The 22,922-nt window shown below is 40.8% G+C and overlaps 1 protein-coding gene across 1 annotated transcript in view; it reads left to right on the forward strand.

Annotated features, from left to right (window-relative positions):
- LOC124594602 (E3 ubiquitin-protein ligase TRIM37-like) overlaps window positions 1-22,922 on the forward strand; it is a 205,488-nt gene that overhangs the window by 97,579 nt on the left and 84,987 nt on the right. Inside the window, exon 5 of the mRNA XM_047132978.1 lies at window positions 6,813-6,982. Coding sequence (XP_046988934.1) covers window positions 6,813-6,982 — 170 coding nt within the window. The remainder of the gene's footprint in view (window positions 1-6,812; window positions 6,983-22,922) is intronic.

A 22,922-nucleotide genomic window follows, 5' to 3' on the forward strand; every position in this document is an offset into this window, starting at 1 on the left:
AGTACCCTCCTCGACATGCACGCACCTGGACAGATGTGCTTTTGGATGGGTGCTATGGCTAAGATTAGTGTTGCAGAGAGGATCTGCATTCACAATCTAGTAAATGGTACTTGCAAAATAGTGGAGGGGTGATTTAGCGATGATGCAGAAATTAGGAAGCATTCTGCTGTGTCATTGTCTGGCTTTGAAATTATGAAACAACTGGTAAAATTGCTATAAGCGAATGTGCTGTCAATTAGGGTGTGTATTACCATACACCGCCCCATATCAACAGCGTCTTTGCCATACCATCCTTCCACTGGTATGCTGTTGATTACTGAATAACGATTGACTGACACACCACTTGGATGAGATGGAGGGAGCCTTCGCGGAACATTAGATATCTGCTACTTGTCACTTTGGAGCATGGGATTAAATGTGAAGGTCATCACCTTCAGACAGTTGTCTGGAAGCATTCCTCAATGCTGCAGACTCGTCCTGTTTCCATATGCTGCGATTCCCTCCAGTAAGATAACAGTACCTCTTTTTATTTTTGCCACCTTTTGCATGTTGTGAACAGCGCCTTCCAACAGTGGTCAACACCGGAACGGTAATCATGCACATGACTGCAAAATTACGAAACAATGCTCATCGAAATGGAACACCGAGACATCTGCTACCCGTCACTGTGGAATATGGGATTTTCTGTGTAGGTCATCACCGTCGGATAGCTCTTGGAAAATCTCTACAATGTCACAAATGCTCCCAGTTTCCATCAGTTGCGTTGTCTTCCACGTTTTTGTCAGTGAGAAACGTTGCTGCCGTGTTTTATTCCTACCAACCTGTGTATTGGAGCTGCATAGTTTGTACCATGCAATGTTCACCTTTCTGTGAGAGCCTAAGGACTGAAACATGTTAATGTTGGTTTAGTACCTGACTCAGACCTCGAAGTCATGGTAGAAAAAAAAAGTGTATGGCAGTGTACAAAACTGTACTCATACACTGCTTGAATGTGCTACAGCCAAGAAAAAGTATTACTCTGCTTGTGAAGGAACAATGCAGGAACCCTCTCATGTGATTGATAGTCTATTGGATATGGTCTTCCTCCAGTACAGTCGATAAAACTTCATGCAGATCTGTGGAAGCGACTTCGAGTACTGACCACGTGCTCCAATGGAGTGATACATGCATATGTGTATATATGTAATATGCTCGATGTCAGCATGAAGACGACATTTGTTTTTCGATACATCAGAAGAGAGAGATTCTATTACAAGTGGTGGCATAAGTGGTTACAGTTTGGATGCAGGTAATTCCCTCAAAACTTCACCGATTTTGCTCATAAAACTAATAGAAATCGGTTTATCTATTCTCGTGATATCATGACTGTTTTTATTATTATCATCACAACTGTATGTTTAAAAAACAGGAGTTGCCGCAAGTCTTGTGCAATTTCATACTTCATAACCTCTAATTATAAAGTAGACACCACATGAGTTACAGTTCACTGTGGAACCTAGAAATGATCGTGCTTTTTCTCCCAAAATGTCAGTAGATTACATGAAATAGGCTGTGGTGATCAAATTATTTACAAAACTAGAATGCAGGAATCTGTTGTATGATCAGGAGGGAAGTTACGGAGCAAAATTGTCAAATCTAAGCACGCAGACGGTAATTGGTTTCGATGTAACGGAAGAAAGAGAGAGTGGGGCGGGGGGCAGTAAATTCTTATAAGAGCTTCTATTACAAGACGGACTCTCACGATTTGTTTCGTAAATGCAGGTGTGATATAGCTTCGCACTGGTAAAACGGGCCTTGCCATAGTGTACAAAACAGCAACATTCCCTTGACTTACAGCATGTTGTTGTCTAACGTAAAATTATTGTGTTTTTCCGTCCCGTGAGGTAATGGCGTGAAAAATTGAATTCTCTAATGTTATTTCACGGATCTGAAATATTTATAATACAAATATGCATGACAGTTTATTTACAGACACCGATTTGAACGCGAGAGACGCTCTGAGGTCGTGTAAATTGCCCATCAAGCTGAAAGAAATTGCTTAACATAGATGTTTTTTCTTTGGAGTTTAAATACTCGCTTTTACTTTACCTCAATGATGGTCCCGACTGTGTTTTCCTTTTTAAAAGATGCTTGATTATAAGAGATGTCACCAGGGGGCGAAGTGTAGGAGCGCGGCTGTATCACTATACTAGGTGGCTATAATTAAACTTTCCCTATTGAACATGTTTTAATGTGGAAACTAATTACCATATGAGTACCAAACATGGTAGCATAACGTCAAGGACATGGGGAAGAGAGGTAATGCATAATAGATTCAATTGACACACTTTTAACGTGCTGCTAAGGTACTTCATACTAACACATACCGGTAGCTTTACTGCTACAAAAGGAGCTCAATAGGGCGCCCATCAGATGCAGAAGAGTCTGAAACTGCAGGATTGCATTCTGCACAGCAGAATAATCATGTCCATAGGTATGCTGACTATCTCTCTTGATATGCTACACTTCAGATCAGCACATGTGTGAGTGTTCTCCTGATAAACCCTGTCCTTCAGGTAGCCCCACGACCAGAAATTACAGGGAGTGAGATCAGGTGATGCTGCTGGCCAGGCGTTTGGAAACCATTCAATCCTTGCAAGAAAGTGGAGAGCGAAGTCAACATGTTGTTGTGCAGTCTGTGGTACAATCTGCTGTACAATACGGATCTTGTACAGGAGGGGGCTGGAATCCATGTGCAGGCTGAGGAAAACACATGACATCATGTGGGGGGTGGGGGTGGGCGTGGTTGCATGGTGGGGGATTAATTGATCGATTTATTTAATTTGTATATCAATTAGATATCAAAATTGGGGTCGGAGCCCTATTACCCCTCTGCTTAAAATGCTACTTTGAAAATCTGTACAACTAAAAGAACCACATAATTAGTACATAAAGTATTGCCAAGCTTAATGATTTTGGTATATAAGGTTACACACGGATTGACTGAGGACAAGAATCATTTTTTTTTCTAAACACAAAACAATTCATTCTATGCTTACATAAGTAAATTAATAATCTGAGAATAAACAAATGTAAAGTAGATTCACATTTAAGTGCCTAACAGAGGTTTCATTGAACCACCTTCACAATTCTCTATTGTTTCACAAGGATCAATAACCAGCAAAATAATAAGCAACTGCTAAACGAAAAGGCAGACGTAGTACTTAAGAGATCTTCAGATCGCACCTAACCTGGATGGCTGGCGAAGTGGTTCGGCTGTAAGATGAGAGCCGGTTGCCATTCTCAGAGGACAGACATGTTGTTTACTGCGGTCAGTCTCAATTAAGAGTTCTTAGCAATTTATGGTTAATTGGACATGTAGTTGAGAACAGTGAAATAGTAATTAAGGAAATACCCAGCTCTTTATTTTGTTGAAGAATGAAAATTATTTGACTTCAAAGTGGAATGTTATTGTGCAGTTTCTCGTGTTCTGCTAAGAAAAGGCGAGTAGCATCTCGTATAAACGAACTAATTGAAATTTTTATTATTTCTAAAATATTTGTTCCTCGCTAAGAGTTTATCACAACCTCAACACAATGGATTCACTACCTACGTGCTGTTTCCTGCCTAGGGGACAACAGCTATAGAAGACTGCAGGTTGGTGAACATTTATTAGAAACTGTGCTTTCCACTTAGGGCGATGGAAGCAAAGAGACACCTTTCGTGTACTGCAGTCTTAGTACAAATGGGACCAGTGACGCGTCATCTGTGGTAACACAGGGGAGGTTATGAAGGAGAGAAATTTTCGAGGGAAGGAGTTTATCATATGCACGTATATATATATCAATTTGTCGTATTTGTTAGTGTATTTTTTATGACTGCCGCTGATTTGTTGTTAGATCCCAACTCTTTTAAGGTGTTGAATAATGTTTTCTTGTCAGTTCTCCTATCATGTGCTTTTTTGAAGTCTACAAATGTTATGTAAATGCTTTAGATCTCACTCTTCTAAACCTGATTATGAATTTCAGATTTAAAATTTGTTCTACACAGGAGCACCCTTTTCTAAACCTTTCTTGGTACTCTCCTAACTGCTGATCCAATTCGCTTTTCAGACTTGAAGTGCTTTTTAAAGGAGGAGAGATGTTCCTTTATAGTTGATGGGGTCAGTTTTATCTCCTTTTATGTGGATTGGGTGAATTAATGCTGTTTTCCTATCTTCTGGTATAGCTTCTGTTTCCCAGATTTTTTGAAAGACCCGATGTAGTTTCTTGACTGTTCCTGCAACTGCAATTTTCCACATCTCAGCAGTTACTGAATCTTCCCTGAGGGCCTTGTCATACTTCAGATCTTAAATGATATGTCAGATTTCATCCATGCTGGGTGGTTCTGACTTTGTGTGAGTGTATCCTGGATTTTGTTCAGGAAAGTTTGCTCCAGTTCCTCACTATTTAACAAGTTATTCAAATAGCTTGCTAATATTTCACAGTTTGCTATTTTGTTTAGGGCTAATTTTCCGTCTTCATTCTTGAAGCAAAAGGTAGGTGGTGTTTTGGAGGCTTTGTTCAAAAGATGTATAGAAGTTCGTAGTATTGTTCCTTAGCAAGTCTTCTTCAGTTAGTGATAGCTGATTTCTTTCAAATTTCCTTTTTATTGCTCTTATCGTTTCTTATTTTTGAGATTTTTTTTTTTTAAAGAAGACACAGCCTTTACTTATTTTGTGGAGTACCATTTCTGCCAGACTTGTTTCCAGACTAGTAACTTTTTCACACTGTTTATTCCACCATCTGTGCTTTTTGTGTCTTTTGAGTGGTGCTGTTTCGAGGACTGTTTTGACGAATTTTATTTTAACATCCTCCCAGACCTTTGAGTCAATCTTTCGCCATTCCGGAGATCCGGAACCTCCCATCACCTAAATGAAATTACACACGACCCAGTTGCCGTGTAGTGAATGACATTTTGCTTTTCAGTCCTATGACTTAGAAGGGATATATACTATCGATACTCAACAAGGTCATCGATAGATTGAAGATATCGATATGTCAGTAGCTTTATGGGCTATCGCCCAGTCCTACTTCAGCCGACACCAACTACAGTACATTGTTGGCCTTACGTGAGCTCAGTTGTTGTTTTGTTCATCATTTCAGTTCTTACTTTCAGTTGAATTTAATTGTTTCTGTACTGCATGCTGTTGAGATAGTTTGTGATCATGCACAAGTTTACAACAAGAAAGAAAAAGAAAACCGATTTTGATTCGTTCTCTAGCATTATGGTAAATTAAAAATACGCACTACCATAATAGCACTACCATAATAGCCTAGTTACCTATCTATAGCGGTTAAATGTTAGCACTGGCATCATTATTTGGAGACTGGTAGATCAGTGGGGTCGCAATATTTCATTATGTCACAAAGCAGTGGAGCGGAATTCGGATTCGAGTCTGCTACCATAGCGGTCGCGCGGTTCCATACCTAAGCGCCTATAACCGCTCGGCCACACCGGTAGGCCAATTAAATTAAATTAAAATCAGTTGAATTTCTCTGCGTCGCACAAATACCGCGATGATCAATAATAATATCAATAATACGCCCAAACGATGATGACAGTATTTCTTTCGAAAAAATTGCTCAAAGTTCTATCATTAGTAGCCCAAGTGGCAAAATATCGGCCAGTCTGGTCACCCGGGTGGCACTAAATTATGAAAATCAGTTGCGATACAGAACGATGAGGAGGATTTTGAGGAGAGCGAAATGTGTATGTGATGACAGCACATTCTATAGTTTGTTTCTAAAAATTTTTTTGGGCAGGCCACTCGAATTTGTCCTAGCCAACTGCGCCCTGCAACACTCTCCTCCTACCAACTCCCCATCCTTTCGTCCCAAATCTGTTTATGCTCTTTAAATACTACAATATAATAACTGAAATTTTTGATCACTTAAGGAAATTGAAGAATTTTAATGATATGAAAAACACTCTAATATAATCTGATATTTTGATGTTCTTAAGAACTTCTGACTTGGTATTGGGTAAGCCATAAATTTAAATTCAAGACTGTAGTGGAGGGAGATAGTTATTGTCAAAAGAGATTTGAACACTATTTACTTTATAAGTAATTCAGCACAAGATTAAGCTTTTTCAGCTCTATGATACTGAACCCTACACAAAGAACTGAGCTGTGAGGCAATGCATTATATTAGAATTTTATTTCATTTGGCAATAGAGTGAAGTTATCATATTTCCAAAAAAAGAAATATTTTTTTAGCATTTGGATGAAAGTTGTTCATTTTTAAGAAAAGCTTTTCTTGCTTAGTTTTATAGGTCAAATATTACTTGTATGAAGACTCCCAAAAGCAAATTATGTACTAAAATTAAAAAATAAATAAATATGTTTTCAAAATAAATGAAAAACTTGATCCTTTTAAAGTCCTCTTTAACAAATTGCACCCCTCTTCGGCAAAATCTTGCCTGCATTCTTCAATAACTGAATAGAGTCTGTCAGGTCACTAGATAGAAACTGCATTACAGTCTTCAATGTATTGTCACAATGGTGGATGTGAATCTGGGTGACTCAGCGAACGCCAAACCAGACTCATGTTTTTGTAGATTAATTTTTACCTTCTGATTTAGCCTGCAATAGTTTATTGAAGTACTGAACACTGCATCATCATGATACATATAACTGATTGCATATCTATCCTCCTACTTATTCATTTTATCATGACTACTGAAATGTGTAGAAATAATATCCATAGTTGTCAACACATATCCTTAGCGCCTTTGTTAGTGGAGTAGAGTGGTCATGTACTTAATTAGCTGAGGTAATGTTTCATCTGCAGGACGCCGAACAGCTGGAAGCCATCCTGCAAGAAGTGGAGGGCCAAATGCAGACATGTTCTCACGCGGAGTTAATACGGAGAAGCCACGAGCTGTCATCTATGATTCACGCTTTGCGTAAGAAACCAATGGCGAGCTTTGTCACTGCGCCAGTCCCTGCCGACTTCGTAAGGTGAGGTAAAATTTTAAGGGTAAGTGTTTAAAAAAAAAAAGAAGAGATTAGTATCACCCAAAATAATGTCATAATGTTATGATTATATCAAATCTAGAACGCCATTACCACAGCAACCGAAGGTAGAAAGTGTGCAGCCCGTCTCACAAATGAAATGTCAGTATTATTTAGTTGAAGTCATAACCACTTAGCTTTCATATCGGTTTCGTTCTATTTTCAGGCTCAGAATGGTGTGCGATAAGCGGCTTAAACTTTTTTGATTATCTACCCAGCAACACAAAATAACTAGAAAAGTAAATTTTAAAGGAAGACTACATTCGTTTCTTCTAGATGATTTCTTCTAATCTATAGACGAATGTTTAACTAGAAATTAGTAACATACATAATGCAGAAGACAGATGTATTTACTTTTGTCGTTAATTTTAAGTGTCAGTTATGGGTAAGAGCATCTGTAACATGAAAAGGACTAAAAAGTTGTCTATTGTTGGTCAGTTTAAATATCTTTAAGTAATAGCCAAACTCTGGTATGTATTAAATTTAACCAGTTAGCTTAAGGTATTTAGTACCCATTATCATACAAGCAAACACAACTATACATAGCCTGTAAACTGACTTGTTTCCCATTATTTCGAAACAAAATGTGTAAATAATTTATTGAATATGGAACTTATTGATCAACTAACTAAATAACTGATTAACTCTTTATGTCTGGTCCACATACGTGACAAAATGAGCCTTTTCGCAGCTAAAATATAATGACAACCATAGGCGTCCACAAGACGGGGGTGAGGAAGGAAGGGAGGCAAGAGGAGGCAGTTGCCTCATCCTGGAATCTGATTTTTTGTTAATTTCAAAATTCTCATGTATTTCTAAAAACGATTGTCTCTTATTCTACTCATCTACATGCAAGAGGTAACACAGTGACTTTAGTAAATAATACCCTGTTTCGTTGTCACGTTGTTCATGGGAAATTATACCGTTTTCTTGTTGTGACAGCGGTTTCGGTCTTCTTTTGCAAGCTTGGGGGATGTGAATCTTTACATTTCCAGAACAAAGCACCCGATATTATCTCTTTTGCTTTCTTGAATAGCGCTTCATGAGCTACAGGTAGGAACAGCTCCAACACCTAGTACAGTATGAAAATGGCTGCATATCTGCCCAATACCCATCCCTAAGTACCACAAGAACAACCCTTTACTTGCAAGCATCTTAATCTCAACAGGAAGTTTCCGGTAAGGGTTGCTGACACTTCATTCAGTTTTATGCGGTAGAGTGATTGTTACAGAGTATGAAGAACATGGTGACGCTATACCGGTACTGTACGTGTATTCACCTGTACTTCATCTGCAGGCCCAAATATAGGAAAAGCACAAATTTCAGCAATCAACAAAAGGAAAAAAATGATGAAATATCAAGGTCGAAAAGGTATTTAGACTGCCTCAAAGTTTATGGTTCCTGAACTATTTGGGGTGTAACCTTATGCGACATCCACCCATAGAGTTATCAGTGGAAAAATGCTCGTATCAGAGCACAAAAATGGCGAATATGCTCCTATTTAAAAGATTCTGATTGAAATGTGGAGTACCAGTTGCCACATTCTTCCTTCCTAAGCACCTTCAAAAATTTTTACAAAAATTTGGGAGTATGGACATGTTCGCACTCTTTTTAACATGCAGATCACCTCTCACTCCCACAAACTCTCCCAACAATAACTCGCTCAACCCCACTAGTCCACTGCTGTAAGTCATTCATACCATCTCAGTCACTCTGTGAGCTCAAGTTGTTGTCATTAATTATTTGTGTCTCTCTTTCCCCTACTACTACTATCTCCTCTCGCTGTCACTGTCTCCCTCTTGCTCTCTCTTACTGTCTGTCATTCCATCCCACTGCTGCTCTCTCTTCTCACTGCCAGTATCTCTCTCTTTCTCGTTGTCATTGTTATATACTCTCTCTCTCTCATTATCACTGACTCGCCCACTTCCAGTTTCTCCTTCTCTTTATTCCTGTTCCACTGGCACTGTCTCCTTCATTCTTTTCCTACCATTTTTTGTCACTGTCAAGTATTTTTCTGTACCACTGTCTGTCTGTCTGTCTGTCTGTCTGTCTGTCTCTCTCTCTCTCTCGCACACGGCCATTGTCTCTTTCGTTCTTTCTGTACCACAACAGCTGTCTATCTTCCAGGATTTGCTACTTATTCTTCTCTTTCCTACTGCCACTGTCTCCTTCTCTCTCAACATAAAAAAAACGCGAGTATGTTCGCGTTCCAAAATTTTTAAAGGTGCTGAGTAAGGTAGAATGAGGCAGCTGGTACCCTCTTTTCATTCAAAATGTTTTAAACTGGAGCATATTCACCCGCTCTGTGCTCCGTCTGGATCATTTTCCCGCTGGTTTCCTTGTTTTCCCTGTTACAGCGCATGTCACTCATATGAAAAGAACATTATGGATGAATAACTAACGTGAAACTAATGTTACATCTTAGACTGGATTTTACGCTCACAATAATTTTGCTTTCGCTTCAGTACTGCAACATGGGGTTCCCAGAACCCTTATTATGATAAAATAAACACTTTACAGCGTATTTATCCGTGATACGTCACTTTATTAACTACGAGGATCGGTCAAAAAGTAATGCCTCCCATTTTTTTTCTACTTAAAGAAATTAAGTTAAGTGAAAAATTTGAATTTGGCGCCATTCCTCAAACCTTCTTCTGCAATCCACTGCAGTAGTAACTTTCTGTGTCAACAGGTGGCAGCACAGCAGAAGTTTGTAAGATGGCCGACATCGATGTTCGTTTGAGACAGCGTTGTGTGATTGAATTCTTGAATGCAGAAGGTGAAACACCCATACGCATTCATGAAAGACTGAAGAAGGTGTATGGTGTTGTGACAGTGGATGTCAGCACTGTTAGACGATGGGTTCGTCGTTGTAAGGAAGCTGAAGGGCAAACACCGTTGACTGACGAAAAGCGGAGCGGCAGGCCGGTGAGTGCAGTGACTCCACACAACATTCAGCAAGTTGATGACATCATTCGTGGTGACCGTCGGGTGACTGCAGATGAAGTGTGTCGCATTATTTCTCTTAGTAAAGGCAGTGTGATCACGATTATTAAACAATTGGGGTACTCAAAAGTTTGTGCACGGTGGGTTCCAAGAATGTTAACCGATCAGAATAAAGAGGCAAGGAAAACAATAGCCTCCCAACACTTGCAGCGCTTCCGTTTGGAGGGAGATGAGTTTCTGAAAAAAATTGTGACCGGGGACGAAACATGGGTGCATTTTTTTGAACCCGAATCAAAGAGGCAGTCAATGGAGTGGCGTCACACAAGCTCGCCGAGGAAGAAAAAATTCAAAACTGTGCGATCGGCAGGGAAAGTTATGGCAACAGTTTTCTGGGATACAGAGGGTGTGATTCTGGTTGATTTTTTGGAGCAGGGATGCACAATAAATTCTGTTCAATACGTCACAACCCTCAACAAACTTAAAGCACGTCTTCAGCGAGTTCGCCCAACAAAATCAATGGCAGATGTTCTTCTTTTGCATGACAATGCAAGACCACACACCAGTCATCACACCTCTGACGAGATTGTCAAAATTGGATGGGAAGTTTTGCCTCATCCCCCATACAGCCCTGACCTGGCACCATCAGTCTTCCATCTGTTCGGGCCACTAAAAGAAGCTCATCGTGGGATTCATTTTGAAGATGAGGAGGCCATCAAAACATCCGTGCGTCAATGGCTTAGGAAGCAGAGCTGTGATTTTTACCGTGCTGGGATACATGCCCTTGTTCAAAGATGGACCAAAACTGTAGAGATGGGCGGAGATTACATTGAAAAATGACAAAATGATCCTCAATGTTGTGGTTTTCAACCTATGTAATTGCATTTAAATTTCCTGACAATTAAACGTAGAAAAAAAAATAGGAGGCATTACTTTTTGACTGACCCTCGTACATTTTCGCCTCGCACCGCATTTTACGTGTACAAGTAAGGTAACTTTCCACCTCTATCTCGGGAACGCATAAAGACATGAAGAAAATTTTCAAGATTTTTCGAGATCGTGGACTTAGGAATATATCTTAAAAATTACAGCCGTTTGCTATGCATAGATGTCTTGGAATCCGCGGCTCGGATTTGGTACCCAAAAACCATGATTTTGGGATGTTTCTTGATAAGAGAATATATAGTTAAAACTTGAACAATCTGCTGCAGTAATTACGTAGACATCCGCTGCCGACGACGAAAAAACATTGAAAAACGCTTTTTCCAGGTTTTTCTCAGGAACTGTCCAAGCACTAAACGGTGCCCCCATAAGCCCCTATAGGCGCACCGCAGATTACATCTAATGCAAAAAGAACCAACCGAAATTCTCCATTTGCCTTAGTTTGAGGGTGTCTGTAATACTCAAACTTTGACCTTGTACTGTAGAAGAATTGCAATAAGAGGAATCTTCTGTTGGCTATCCAAAACACTTGACCATACCGTTCTATCACCAATAGAATCCGAGGTATGAGACCCGGAAAAATCCCGTTTCTATGCGCTGCGTTTAGACCATATTAGTAGCTCATGCTGTCGCATGCGTACCTATGAGTGAGTAGTCAGGTTCGAGATCTTTGCCAAAAACTCATCAGATTTGCCAAATCATAGTGATCTTCATCCCAGTCACGGTTAATATAACCAACAGACCTACAACCATGCAAGGTTTTTGTCAAGAACTCAGCAGATTGTGAAATCATAGCGATCTTCGTCGCAGCCATTGTGAGTGTAGTCGATGGACCTACAACCATGCGAGATCTTTGCCAAAAACTCAGCAGATTGAGAAATCAGCGATCTTCGTCGCAGCGATGATGAGCGTAATCGACGGGCTTACAACCATGCGAGATCTTTGCCAAAAACTCAGCAGATTTGTCAAATCATAGCGATCCTGATCGTAGTCATGGTGCATGTAATCAACGGACCTACATCATACTATATCTTTGCCAAGAACTCAGTAGATTGCCAGATCATAGCGAATTTCATCACATTCATGGTGAGTATAATCTACAGAACTACAACAATGCGAGATCTTCTGCAAGAGGGACAGAGATGTACAAGACGCAAAGTAAGTAGACAGAACTTTTGTACCTGAAGGGTGCCTGTCAAGTTCCATCGCTCACGAGAATTGTTTGCCTGCTACAACCAGTCCGCATCATCATGTTTTTGGTAGTTATGTTGAGTGGAGATGTTATAGTATCCATAGGCTTATTTGATCTATTAGATGTCATTGGAGTACAGATATGTGAATCGGTCTGCCTTGTGTTGTCTCTCGACCTCGGATAGGTTTGTTGCTTTTCTTCCTGGATGTTCGAGTGCGTCGTAATACGCGTTGCCATTCCTGTGGTTATGTCTCCATTGGAATCTTTAAAGTGCTCTTGGGACTAGTTTGATTACATTCCCGGACTCCTGCAAAAGTTCGAAGGAAAATGTTTTGGTAAGACCTGTTTCGTCCTGTTGGTGACTTTGGGACTGATGTGCAGTAAACTCAGGTTCGTTATGAGATGGAATTTTGCCATGTACTAGGTAGTGACGCTTCCAATCTTTCAGCAAGTACATGCCATCTGAAAATAGATATTAGGTGGCTGGAGAAGTGGGTTTTGTTGTTTCTAACTATCGCTGTCATGCTATAAACGCTCTTAAACTAAAATTGGTGGACCTAATTTCAAATCTGGCAGAGTCAATAAGATTTCTGGTGCTCAGTTTGGGATAAAGGGGAATGATTAACATCAGTCGTCGGCTATGGCAAGCGGAAACAAGCGACAAATGTAAATAATATGCCACCTGTGACGTCATATCAGTTCCGATTTCGTGAACGTAATAAACAAAAAATTTATCACATTGCGAAATAAATGCTTCGAATTACGAATATTGCAAGGCATAACAAAAAAATTGTTGTAAGTAAAAAGGAATCAAGTATCGTAAAATCACTCTCTGCCGCTATAAAGGACAGCAGAATACGGCTATAAAGGACAGCAGAACATACAGCATGAGGTGGAAATAAATGTTTCTGATAAAATTGTAAAATTTTCGTAAATATATCAACAGCAGATTTCAATACGCATTTATAAGTACTGTGGATGAAGTGTTGGGCACTAAACCGAATCCCAACTGTCAATTCTGTTAAAAACGACACAAAGAACCTGATTAAGAAAAACATATGAGCCGTAAGGAAACTGATGGAAATTTCGGGTAATATGCTCCATGCAACTGGAAAAAAATCACAAAAAGAAGTAGACTAAAAGTGCACTGTTAATTAATTACAGTTCCCGCACACGACATATCCAAAGGGGTGCGGAGCTGTCTGAATCCCCGTATCACCTAAATGAAATTTCACAGGGCCTAGTTGCCGTGTAGTGAATCTGAAAGATATTTTGATTTACAGTCAAATGAAAAATGGATATGCACTACCTACAATTAACAAAACCATCGGTAGAGCGAATTGTCGATATATCGATAACACTATCACCTGCCGCCCATCCCTGCTTTAGCAAAATGAACTACTCCTGTACATTGTCAGCTTTACTTGAGCTCAGTTGTATTGTTCATCATTTCAGTTATTACTTTCAGTTCAACTTAATTGTTTCTGTGTGGTGCACTGCTGAGATAGTTTGTAATCATGGATAAGTTTCTAACAAGTTCGAGGAGGAAAACCGATTTTGATTCGTCCACTAGTGTTATGGTAAGAAGTTAAAAATACATACACACTATTATAATAGCCTTATTACCCATCTGTAGCAGTTTAATGTTAGGCCGGTATTACACTATCAAATTTCTTTTTCAAAGATTTGATCAAAGATGTGATCAATTATTCCGCCAAATATATTTGACAAAAATATTTGACGAGGCGCTAAAAAGAGGTATCACACTGTCATCATATTTTTCATCAAACTTCAAGATGGCTGACAACAACAACTTGTTATTAACCTCAGCAGTTGCATGTACCACAATTGCACTGTTTGTACATGCGGAAGAGAGGCGGGGGAAAAAAAGGAAACATACCTGGGTGAAGCCGTGTACGTGAGCTTATAGTGGAGGACGCGAAGTCGTACATCAATTACTTAAGAATGGATGACCATACATTTCTGTATGTGCTCAGTGAAGTGTATCCTCATATCACAAAGCACAATATTCACTTAAGAACTGCTACATCTGCAGAATACAGGCTCACTGTAACACTCCGATTCCTTGCTACAGGAGAGGGTTAGGTTAGGTCAGTCTCCAAACTTCTTAATTTATTTTTGTATTCAGGGTGCCTCGCGTTGTAAAGCGCCTCATCAGCTTCATATACACTCCTGGAAATTGAAATAAGAAAACCGTGAATTCATTGTCCCAGGAAGGGGAAACTTTATTGACACATTCCTGGGGTCAGATACATCACATGATCACACTGACAGAACCACAGGCACATAGACACAGGCAACAGAGCATGCACAATGTCGGCACTAGTACAGTGTATATCCACCTTTCGCAGCAATGCAGGCTGCTATTCTCCCATGGAGACGATCGTAGAGATGCTGGATGTAGTCCTGTGGAACGGCTTGCCATGCCATTTCCACCTGGCGCCTCAGTTGGACCAGCGTTCGTGCTGGACGTGCAGACCGCGTGAGACGACGCTTCATCCAGTCCCAAACATGCTCAATGGGGGACAGATCCGGAGATCTTGCTGGCCAGGGTAGTTGACTTACACCTTCTAGAGTACGTTGGGTGGCACGGGATACATGCGGACGTGCATTGTCCTGTTGGAACAGCAAGTTCCCTTGTCGGTCTAGGAATGGTAGAACGATGGGTTCGATGACGGTTTGGATGTACCGTGCACTATTCAGTGTCCCCTCGACGATCACCAGTGGTGTACGGCCAGTGTAGGAGATCGCTCCCCACACCATGATGCCGGGTGTTGGCCCTGTGTGCCTCGGTCGTATGCAGTCCTGATTGTGGCGCTCACCTGCACGACGCCAAACACGCATACGACCATCATTGGCACCAAGGCAGAAGCGACTCTCATCGCTGAAGACGACACGTCTCCATTCGTCCCTCCATTCACGCCTGTCGCGACACCACTGGAGGTGGGCTGCACGATGTTGGGGCGTGAGCGGAAGACGGCCTAACGGTGTGCGGGACCGTAGCCCAGCTTCATGGAGACGGTTGCGAATGGTCCTCGCCGATACCCCAGGAGCAACAGTGTCCCTAATTTGCTGGGAAGTGGCGGTGCGGTCCCCTACGGCACTGCGTAGGATCCTACGGTCTTGGCGTGCATCCGTGCGTCGCTGCGGTCCGGTCCCAGGTCGACGGGCACGTGCACCTTCCGCTGACCACTGGTGACAACATCGATGTGCTGTGGAGACCTCACGCCCCACGTGTTGAGCAATTCGGCGGTACGTCCACCCGGCCTCCCGCATGCCCACTATACGCCCTCGCTCAAAGTCCGTCAACTGCACATACGGTTCACGTCCACGCTGTCGCGGCATGCTACCAGTGTTAAAGACTGCGATGGAGCTCCGTATGCCACGGCAAACTGGCTGACACTGACGGCGGCGGTGCACAAATGCTGCGCAGCTAGCGCCATTCGACGGCCAACACCGCGGTTCCTGGTGTGTCCGCTGTCCCGTGCGTGTGATCATTGCTTGTACAGCCCTCTCGCAGTGTCCGGAGCAAGTATGGTGGGTCTGACACACCGGTGTCAATGTGCTCTTTTTTCCATTTCCGGAGTGTAGCTCTATTAATTTTGTAGTTGTCGGCACGCACCAATTGTATTTACCGGAAATGTTTATAAAAACACTACAGACGACAGAACGCTGCATGTGGTAACATGTCACATTGCAGTGAACAGAAGACAAGCGACTTCTTTGATCAAATTTACAGCGAGGCCCTAGATTTGATCAAATATTGGACACCATTTGACAAAGTTCCCTATTACACCATCAAATATCTTTGAGAAAGATTTTTGACAAAGAAATTTGACAGTTTGATACCGGCCTTAGCTCTGGAGTTGTTATTTGGAGACTGGTAGAACTTTGGAGTTGCAATATTTCATAATGCGGCGGAGCAGTATACATCATTATAGTTAAAATTAGATTAAAGTACATGTAAATAAAAATGGAAGCGTTCGTTTGTACAAAATCAGTTCTTCACAGACTGCTTTGAAATTTCGACACAATGTTCAAATACATGTGTGTTGTTACAAGGGCCTGCTGTAAAGTAAGGTGTCCGAATGTTTTACTCTGTTCTCAATATCAGTTGAGATGTTTACATGTCACGCGAATTTCTGGGTCTATTTTTCCGTTTCGCTAACGCAAGTTGCAAAGCTCTGCAGCTAGAGGGCTCCGAATTCACGACTTTAACATGGCGGTGTGTATCATAACAATGTCAATGCGTGAAAACAGTATATATATATATATATATTGTTGCTCCAATAGCTATATTAAGATATGCACATATTCGAATGCAAATTCAAGGGAATCGGTGAAGAAATTTTGGAGATTTAAGATTTTGCACGAACAGACATATACATCTATATAATTACAAGAGTAAATGTTCGTTTGTTCACAATCTTAAATCTATGGAAGTTCTTCACCAATTGCTTTGAAATTTTGGCACAACATTGCATTCAAATATATGCATTTTAATATATCAATCTTTTAATGTTTATAATATACAAATAAATATGTAATGTATAAAGTGGAAACATTATTACCAGAAATAACGAAAAGTTATTAACTGGTTTACTTCAAATTTTTATTCAGTACTCTAATTAACATTCAGGTGGACATATGCTATCTATTTTAATATATATTCTGAGGTGACAAAAGTCATGAGCTAGTGAAGGTGTAAAAGGGCAGCACACTGGATTGGTGGAGCTGTCATTTGTACTCAGGTGATCCATGTGAAAAGATTTCCAATGTGATAATGGCCACACGACGGGAATTAACAGGCTTTGAAAATGGAGTTGTAGTTAGAGCTAGACACATCAGACATTCCATTTTTGAGTTCAGCATTCCAAGATCCACAGTGGCGAGGGTGTGCCAAAAAAACAAAACATCGTGCATTACCTCACAGCACAGACAATGCTGTGGCCGACAACCTTCACTTGACGACTGACAGCAGCGGTGTTTGCATAAAGCTGTCACTGCTAAGACAAGCAACACTGTAGGAAATATCCGCAGACAATGCCATGGCAAATGACCTTCACTTAACGACTGAGAGCAGCAGTGTTTGCCTGAAGCAGTCACTGCTAACAGCATGAAATCACCGCTGAAATCAATATGGGATGTACAGTGAACGTATCTGTTAGGACATTGCAGCGAAATTTGGCTTTAATAGGCTATTGCAGCAGACAAACAAAGCGAGTGCCATTGCTAATAGCATGACATCACTTGCTGTGGCTCTCCTGGGCTCTTGACCGTATTGGGTGGACCCCAGACAACTGGAAAAATGTGGCCTCGAGTCCCAATTCAGCTGCTAAGAGCTGATGGCAGGGTTCAACAGTGGCGCTGATCCCACAACGTCATGGACTCAAGACTTTTTGCAGTGACACATTTATCTATAATGAAGCACTATATTAAAGAAGCTGCATAAATATTCAGTCAGATCTTGATAAGATTTCAATGTAGCGCAGAGATACCCAGCTTGCCCTACATGTTTACAAAAATAATTTTTGCACTTCACAAAACGATGAAACTTAGTTTCCTATGACTATAATATAAACGAGTCATTGTTGGAATATCGGCCAACGTACAAACACCTGGGTGTAGCACTTTGTAGGGATATGAAATGAAATAATCACACAGATTCAGTTGTGGATAAAGTAGGTGGTAGACCGGTTTATTTGTAGAATACTGGAGAAGTGCAATCAGTTTACAAAGGAAGCTACTTAAAAATCACACTTTCGACCGTTTATAGAATATTGTTCAAGTGTGTGGGACCCTTACCACATAAGACTAACATGGGATACTGGACATATACAGAGAAGGGCAGTGTGAATGATCACAGGTTTGTTTAGTCAATGTGAGAGTGTCACAGAGATAGTGAAGGAACTGAACTGGAAGACTCTTGAAGATAGATGTAAACTATCCTGAGAAAGTCTATTTACAAAATTTCAAGAAACAGCTTTAAATGATCACATGTATCGCTCACATTGGGATCATGAAGATAAGATTAGAATAGTTAGTGCATGCACAGAGGCATTCGAATAACCATTCTTCCCACATTGCATACATAAATGGAACAGGGAGAAACCCTAATAACTGATACAATGAGACATACCCTCTGCTGTGCACCTCACAGTGGTTTGCAGAGTGTAGATGTACATGTCAACAGGGCACTGTGTAACCAGGTGGTGGCTACAAAATGGTACAGATGTGTTAACACGGAATTTACTTATTTCTGAGGTCCAACTGAACCAATCATATTGGAAATGGTTATGTTTGGCTTCTGGGAGACTATTTGCAGCCATTCAAGGACTTTATGTTCTCAAACAACAATGAAATTTTTAAGGATGACAATGTGCATTGTCACCTGACCACAAATGGCGCAATTGGTTTGAAGAACATCCTGGGCAATTTGAGCTACTGATTTGGCCATGCAGACCTTCCGACAAGAATCTCATTGAACAATTGTGGGATATAATTGGGAGGTCAGTTCTTGCACAAAATCCTGCATTGGCAACGCTTTTGCAATTATGGATGGCTATAGAGGGAGCATGGCTCATTATTTCTGTAGGGTAATTGTAATGACTTGTTGAGTTGCCGCCACATTGATTTGCTGCTCTACGCCAGGCAAAAGGAGGCCTGCCATGATATTAGGAGATGTGCTATGACTTTTGTCACCTTAGTGTATATAAATATAAATGTAAAATATATAATAGTGAAAGGTTATTAGTAAACAAGAAAGTTGTTTTTATAGATTATCAGCTTATAATTTGAATATTACTACAGAAATGAATTTGTAGTGGCAATGAACAACGCTCAAGGTCAGCGAGTGGGGGGAAAGGGAGATTGATAGATGGGTGGGAGGAAATGGACTTCGAAGGCGGAAAAGAGGAGCTGGACAGAGAGAGGGAACAGAAGGGGATGGAAAGAGAGGAGGAGGACATGATGGACAGAGAAAAAGGAGGGTGTAGATGATGGACAGAGAGACGGGGAAGGAAGATGAGATGTGCGAAGTGAGAGAGAGGCAGAGATGGGCAGGGGTGGGGAGAAGGAGACTAAGCCTTGTGTCCAATTCCCATGCATATCATATCATAAATTTATGCTTTCTCTTTTCTTTCTTTTACATATAGGCCTAACCATACTGAGTCACAGCAACACTTAAACGGGAACAGCTGGTCAGTCCATAAATGTTCACTTGGCTATGCCTGTGTTGTCTAAAAATTGCATTGATCAATCAAAACGTCACCCAAACTGGGATGGTTACATATATTTAAAAAAAATTGCTCAAAATTCCACCATTAGTAGCCCAGTTGGTAAAATACCACCCACTATGGTCACCCAGGTGGAACTCGGTTATGGAAACCAGTTTAGATACAGAAACTTGGGAGGTTTATGGAGAGCAGAAGGAGTATATGATGACAGCACATGCTATTGTTTGTTTCTAAAATAAAATAAATTTTATGTACACAACCAAGTATGTTGTACATCGTACAAGAGTTTGTAAGTGTCAGATACTGTATAACCATATCACGATGGATAAATACAAACTTATTCATGAGGTTGCATGCATTAGAAGTCTATCTGAAATCAATATGTGGATTAGTGTTAAGATAGCTCATAGTATATGTGTATTCCGTTATATTTTATTAATAAATTTGACTACTATAGTTTCAAGCTGGCTGTTGAAATAATATTTTTAAAAAGTTCTTGATCATTTGAGGAAACTGAAGAATTTTAATGAAATGAGAGGTAATTTCATAAAATTTGAAATTTAATTGAGAAATTTGGGATGCTTCAAAGTGCTGAAGGAATTTTGACGTGGTTTCAGATAAGTTGTAAATTTAAATGCAAGAATAATAACTATTATCAAAAGAGATTTGAACTCGTTTTTCTAGATAAGTCATTCAACCCAGCATTAAGACTCTTCTGCTCAGTGACAGTGAACCTTATATTACAAGACTGAGATGAGATTTTTTTTGTTAGCAGAGAGGTAATACAATATATTAGAAATATACAAGGGTAAGTCAATTATTATCTGCAGTTTAGTTATATTTTTATTTATTTTGGTAGTACTGTCGTTATACATTGATGACACCTACTTGGTTTATTTGTTGTTATATCTTTGCAATTTTTAAGCTGCTAGGTTAGTTTCGTTATCTCTGCCGTGCTGCTAATCATGGCTGCTCCGCTGTCTATTTGCACCAAAGAAGAGCAACCTTCAGTGATCCATTTTTTGTGGTCGGAAGGCGTATCAGGGGCCGAAAGTCACCGAAGACTTTTGGCACAGTACGGAAACAGTGTTTTGCCACAATGGAGTGTCTACGAAAGGATTGAAAAATTCCGAAATGTGCACACAAGTGTTAAGCATGATAAAGGAGCTGGACGACTGTTTACCGCCACAAATGAAGAAACCACTGAGCATTCACATGAAATAATTCTCTTAAATAGACGATTAACTATTGACGAAGTGGCACATCATCTGAAAATTAGTCACGGTTCTGCCTACAGAATCATCCACAACAGACTTGGGTTTCATAAAGGTTGTGGAGGATGGGCCCCAAAACAACTCGCACAGTTGCATAAACAAACACGCTTGGACATCTGCAAAAAACATTTGGAGCAGTATGGTAACTTCTTAGACAGTATCATTACTGGTGACGAAACATGGATCCATCATTACGAGCCGAAGAGTAAATGGCAGAGTATGGAATGAAAACATCCAAATTCTCTGTGCAAGAAAATGTTCAAGACCCAACCATCCGCAGGAAAGCTGATGCTTACAGTTTTCTGCGACGCACAAGGTCCAGTACTGGAACATGATGGGGAAAGGCGCTCAACAATGAACAGTGTACATGACAGTGAGATGCTTACTGCCAGGCTAAAGCCTGCAATTCGAAGCAAATGCCGAGGATTGCTGTCAAAAAGTGTTGTGTTGTTTCACAACAATGCTCGTCTGCATACTGCTGCCCACACTGCTGACATGCTCCAGAAACTCAAATTTGAAGTACTGGATCATCCTCCATATTGTCCTGATCTTGCCCTTTTGACTATCACTTGTTTGGTCCACTCAAACAGGCATTAAGGGCTGTTGATTTGCCTCAGACAAAGCAGTGAAAGAAGCTGTGCATTCCTGGTTTGCAGCTCAGCTGAGAACCTTCTTTTATGAAGCCATCAGGAAGCTTGTACGACGACGGACCAACTGAGTTGAAACGCACGGAGACTATGTCGAAAAATGATGTTCGTGTAAGTTACCTATTTGATTACAATAAAATTTTATAACCACTTTGCAGATAATAATTGACTTGCCCTCGTAATTCATTTGGCAACAAAGTGAAATTGTCGTATTCACAAAAAAAGAAGTATTTAATTGTGTGTGTGTGTGTGTGTGTGTTTAATGACATTGAAAGACATTGAAATGTATCAAAACCTACACATCAGATCAAAAATGCGTTATTATTCCAATTGGTTCGTCTTGTACGGAGACATCCAGCTATAACGCAGTCGACCTGTCAACCCACCAATGCGTGGGTAGTAGGGCAAATCTTCAGTTGGAACCCCCATTTTTTAAATATCAGATTGCGATTCTATGGGACAATCTACGAGGGTGAGTCTAATGAAAACCTTACATTTGTAATAACAAATCGAAATTTCGCGCTGTTATCCTGTAAGTCGGTAAACATGCTACTAACAGTGTCCAGAATGGCCTGTAAGTGGCAGCATAGTGCAGATGCACACATACCGTCGCAGTGTCAGTATAAAGATGGCTGCCCCACTTGCGACTTGCACCAGGGAAGAACAGCGTTCTGTTATTCCATTTTTTGGCAGTGAAGGTGTGAAACCTACTGAAATTCATCGACGAAGGTTCAGTACAGTTACGTATGTTAGTCACAGCAGCAAGTCTATGAATGGAGTAGGAAGTTCGCTAATGGTGGTGACTTCTGTGGAAGATGCTCCTCGTCCAGGTCAGGCACAACGAGTTGTGACTCCACAGAACAGTGCAGCAGTTGAAGCCATAGTGAAGGGCCGGCCGCTGTGGCCGAGCGGTTCTTGGCCTCTTAGTCTGGAACCACGCGACCGCTACAGTCGCAGATTCGAATCCTGCTTTGAGCATGGATGTGTGATGTCCTTAGGTTAGTTAGGTTTAAGTAGTTCTAAGTTCTAGGGGACTGATGACCTCAGATGCTTAGTGCCATAGTGGTCAGAGCCATTAGCCATAGTGAAGGAAAACTGCCGAGTGACACTGAATGACATTCCTGCATGTTTACAGATTAGTCATGGGTCAGCACACCACATTGTGCATGATGTGCTCCAGTTTCACAAAGTGTCTGCAAGATGGTTGCCACGGCAGCTGACTCCTGAAATGAGAGAACGACGTGCTGCTTGTGAAGAACTTCTGCGGTGCTTTGAACGATAAGGTGATGGCTTCCTTGCAAGAATCATTACTGGGGACGAAACCTGGGTTCACTTCCACCAACCAGAAACGAAGAGAGCGATCAAGGAATGGCACTATTCCTCATCACTAAAACCAAAGAAGTTTCGATCAGAACCATCAGCAGGGAAGGCTATGCTGACTCTCTTTTGGGACGAAAAAGGCGTCATTTTAGAGCATTACGTGCCTAGAGGGACCACTGTCACCAGTGCATCATACACAGATCTCCTAAAAAATCATTTGCGGCCTGCAATCAAATCAAAGTGACGCGGATTGCTGTCAACAGGTGTTCATTTTCAACATGACAATGCAAGGCCCCACACTGCCCGTACAAC

The sequence above is a fragment of the Schistocerca americana genome, chromosome 1, assembly GCF_021461395.2.
Source record: "Schistocerca americana isolate TAMUIC-IGC-003095 chromosome 1, iqSchAmer2.1, whole genome shotgun sequence".
NCBI classification, from domain to species: Eukaryota; Metazoa; Arthropoda; class Insecta; order Orthoptera; family Acrididae; genus Schistocerca; species Schistocerca americana.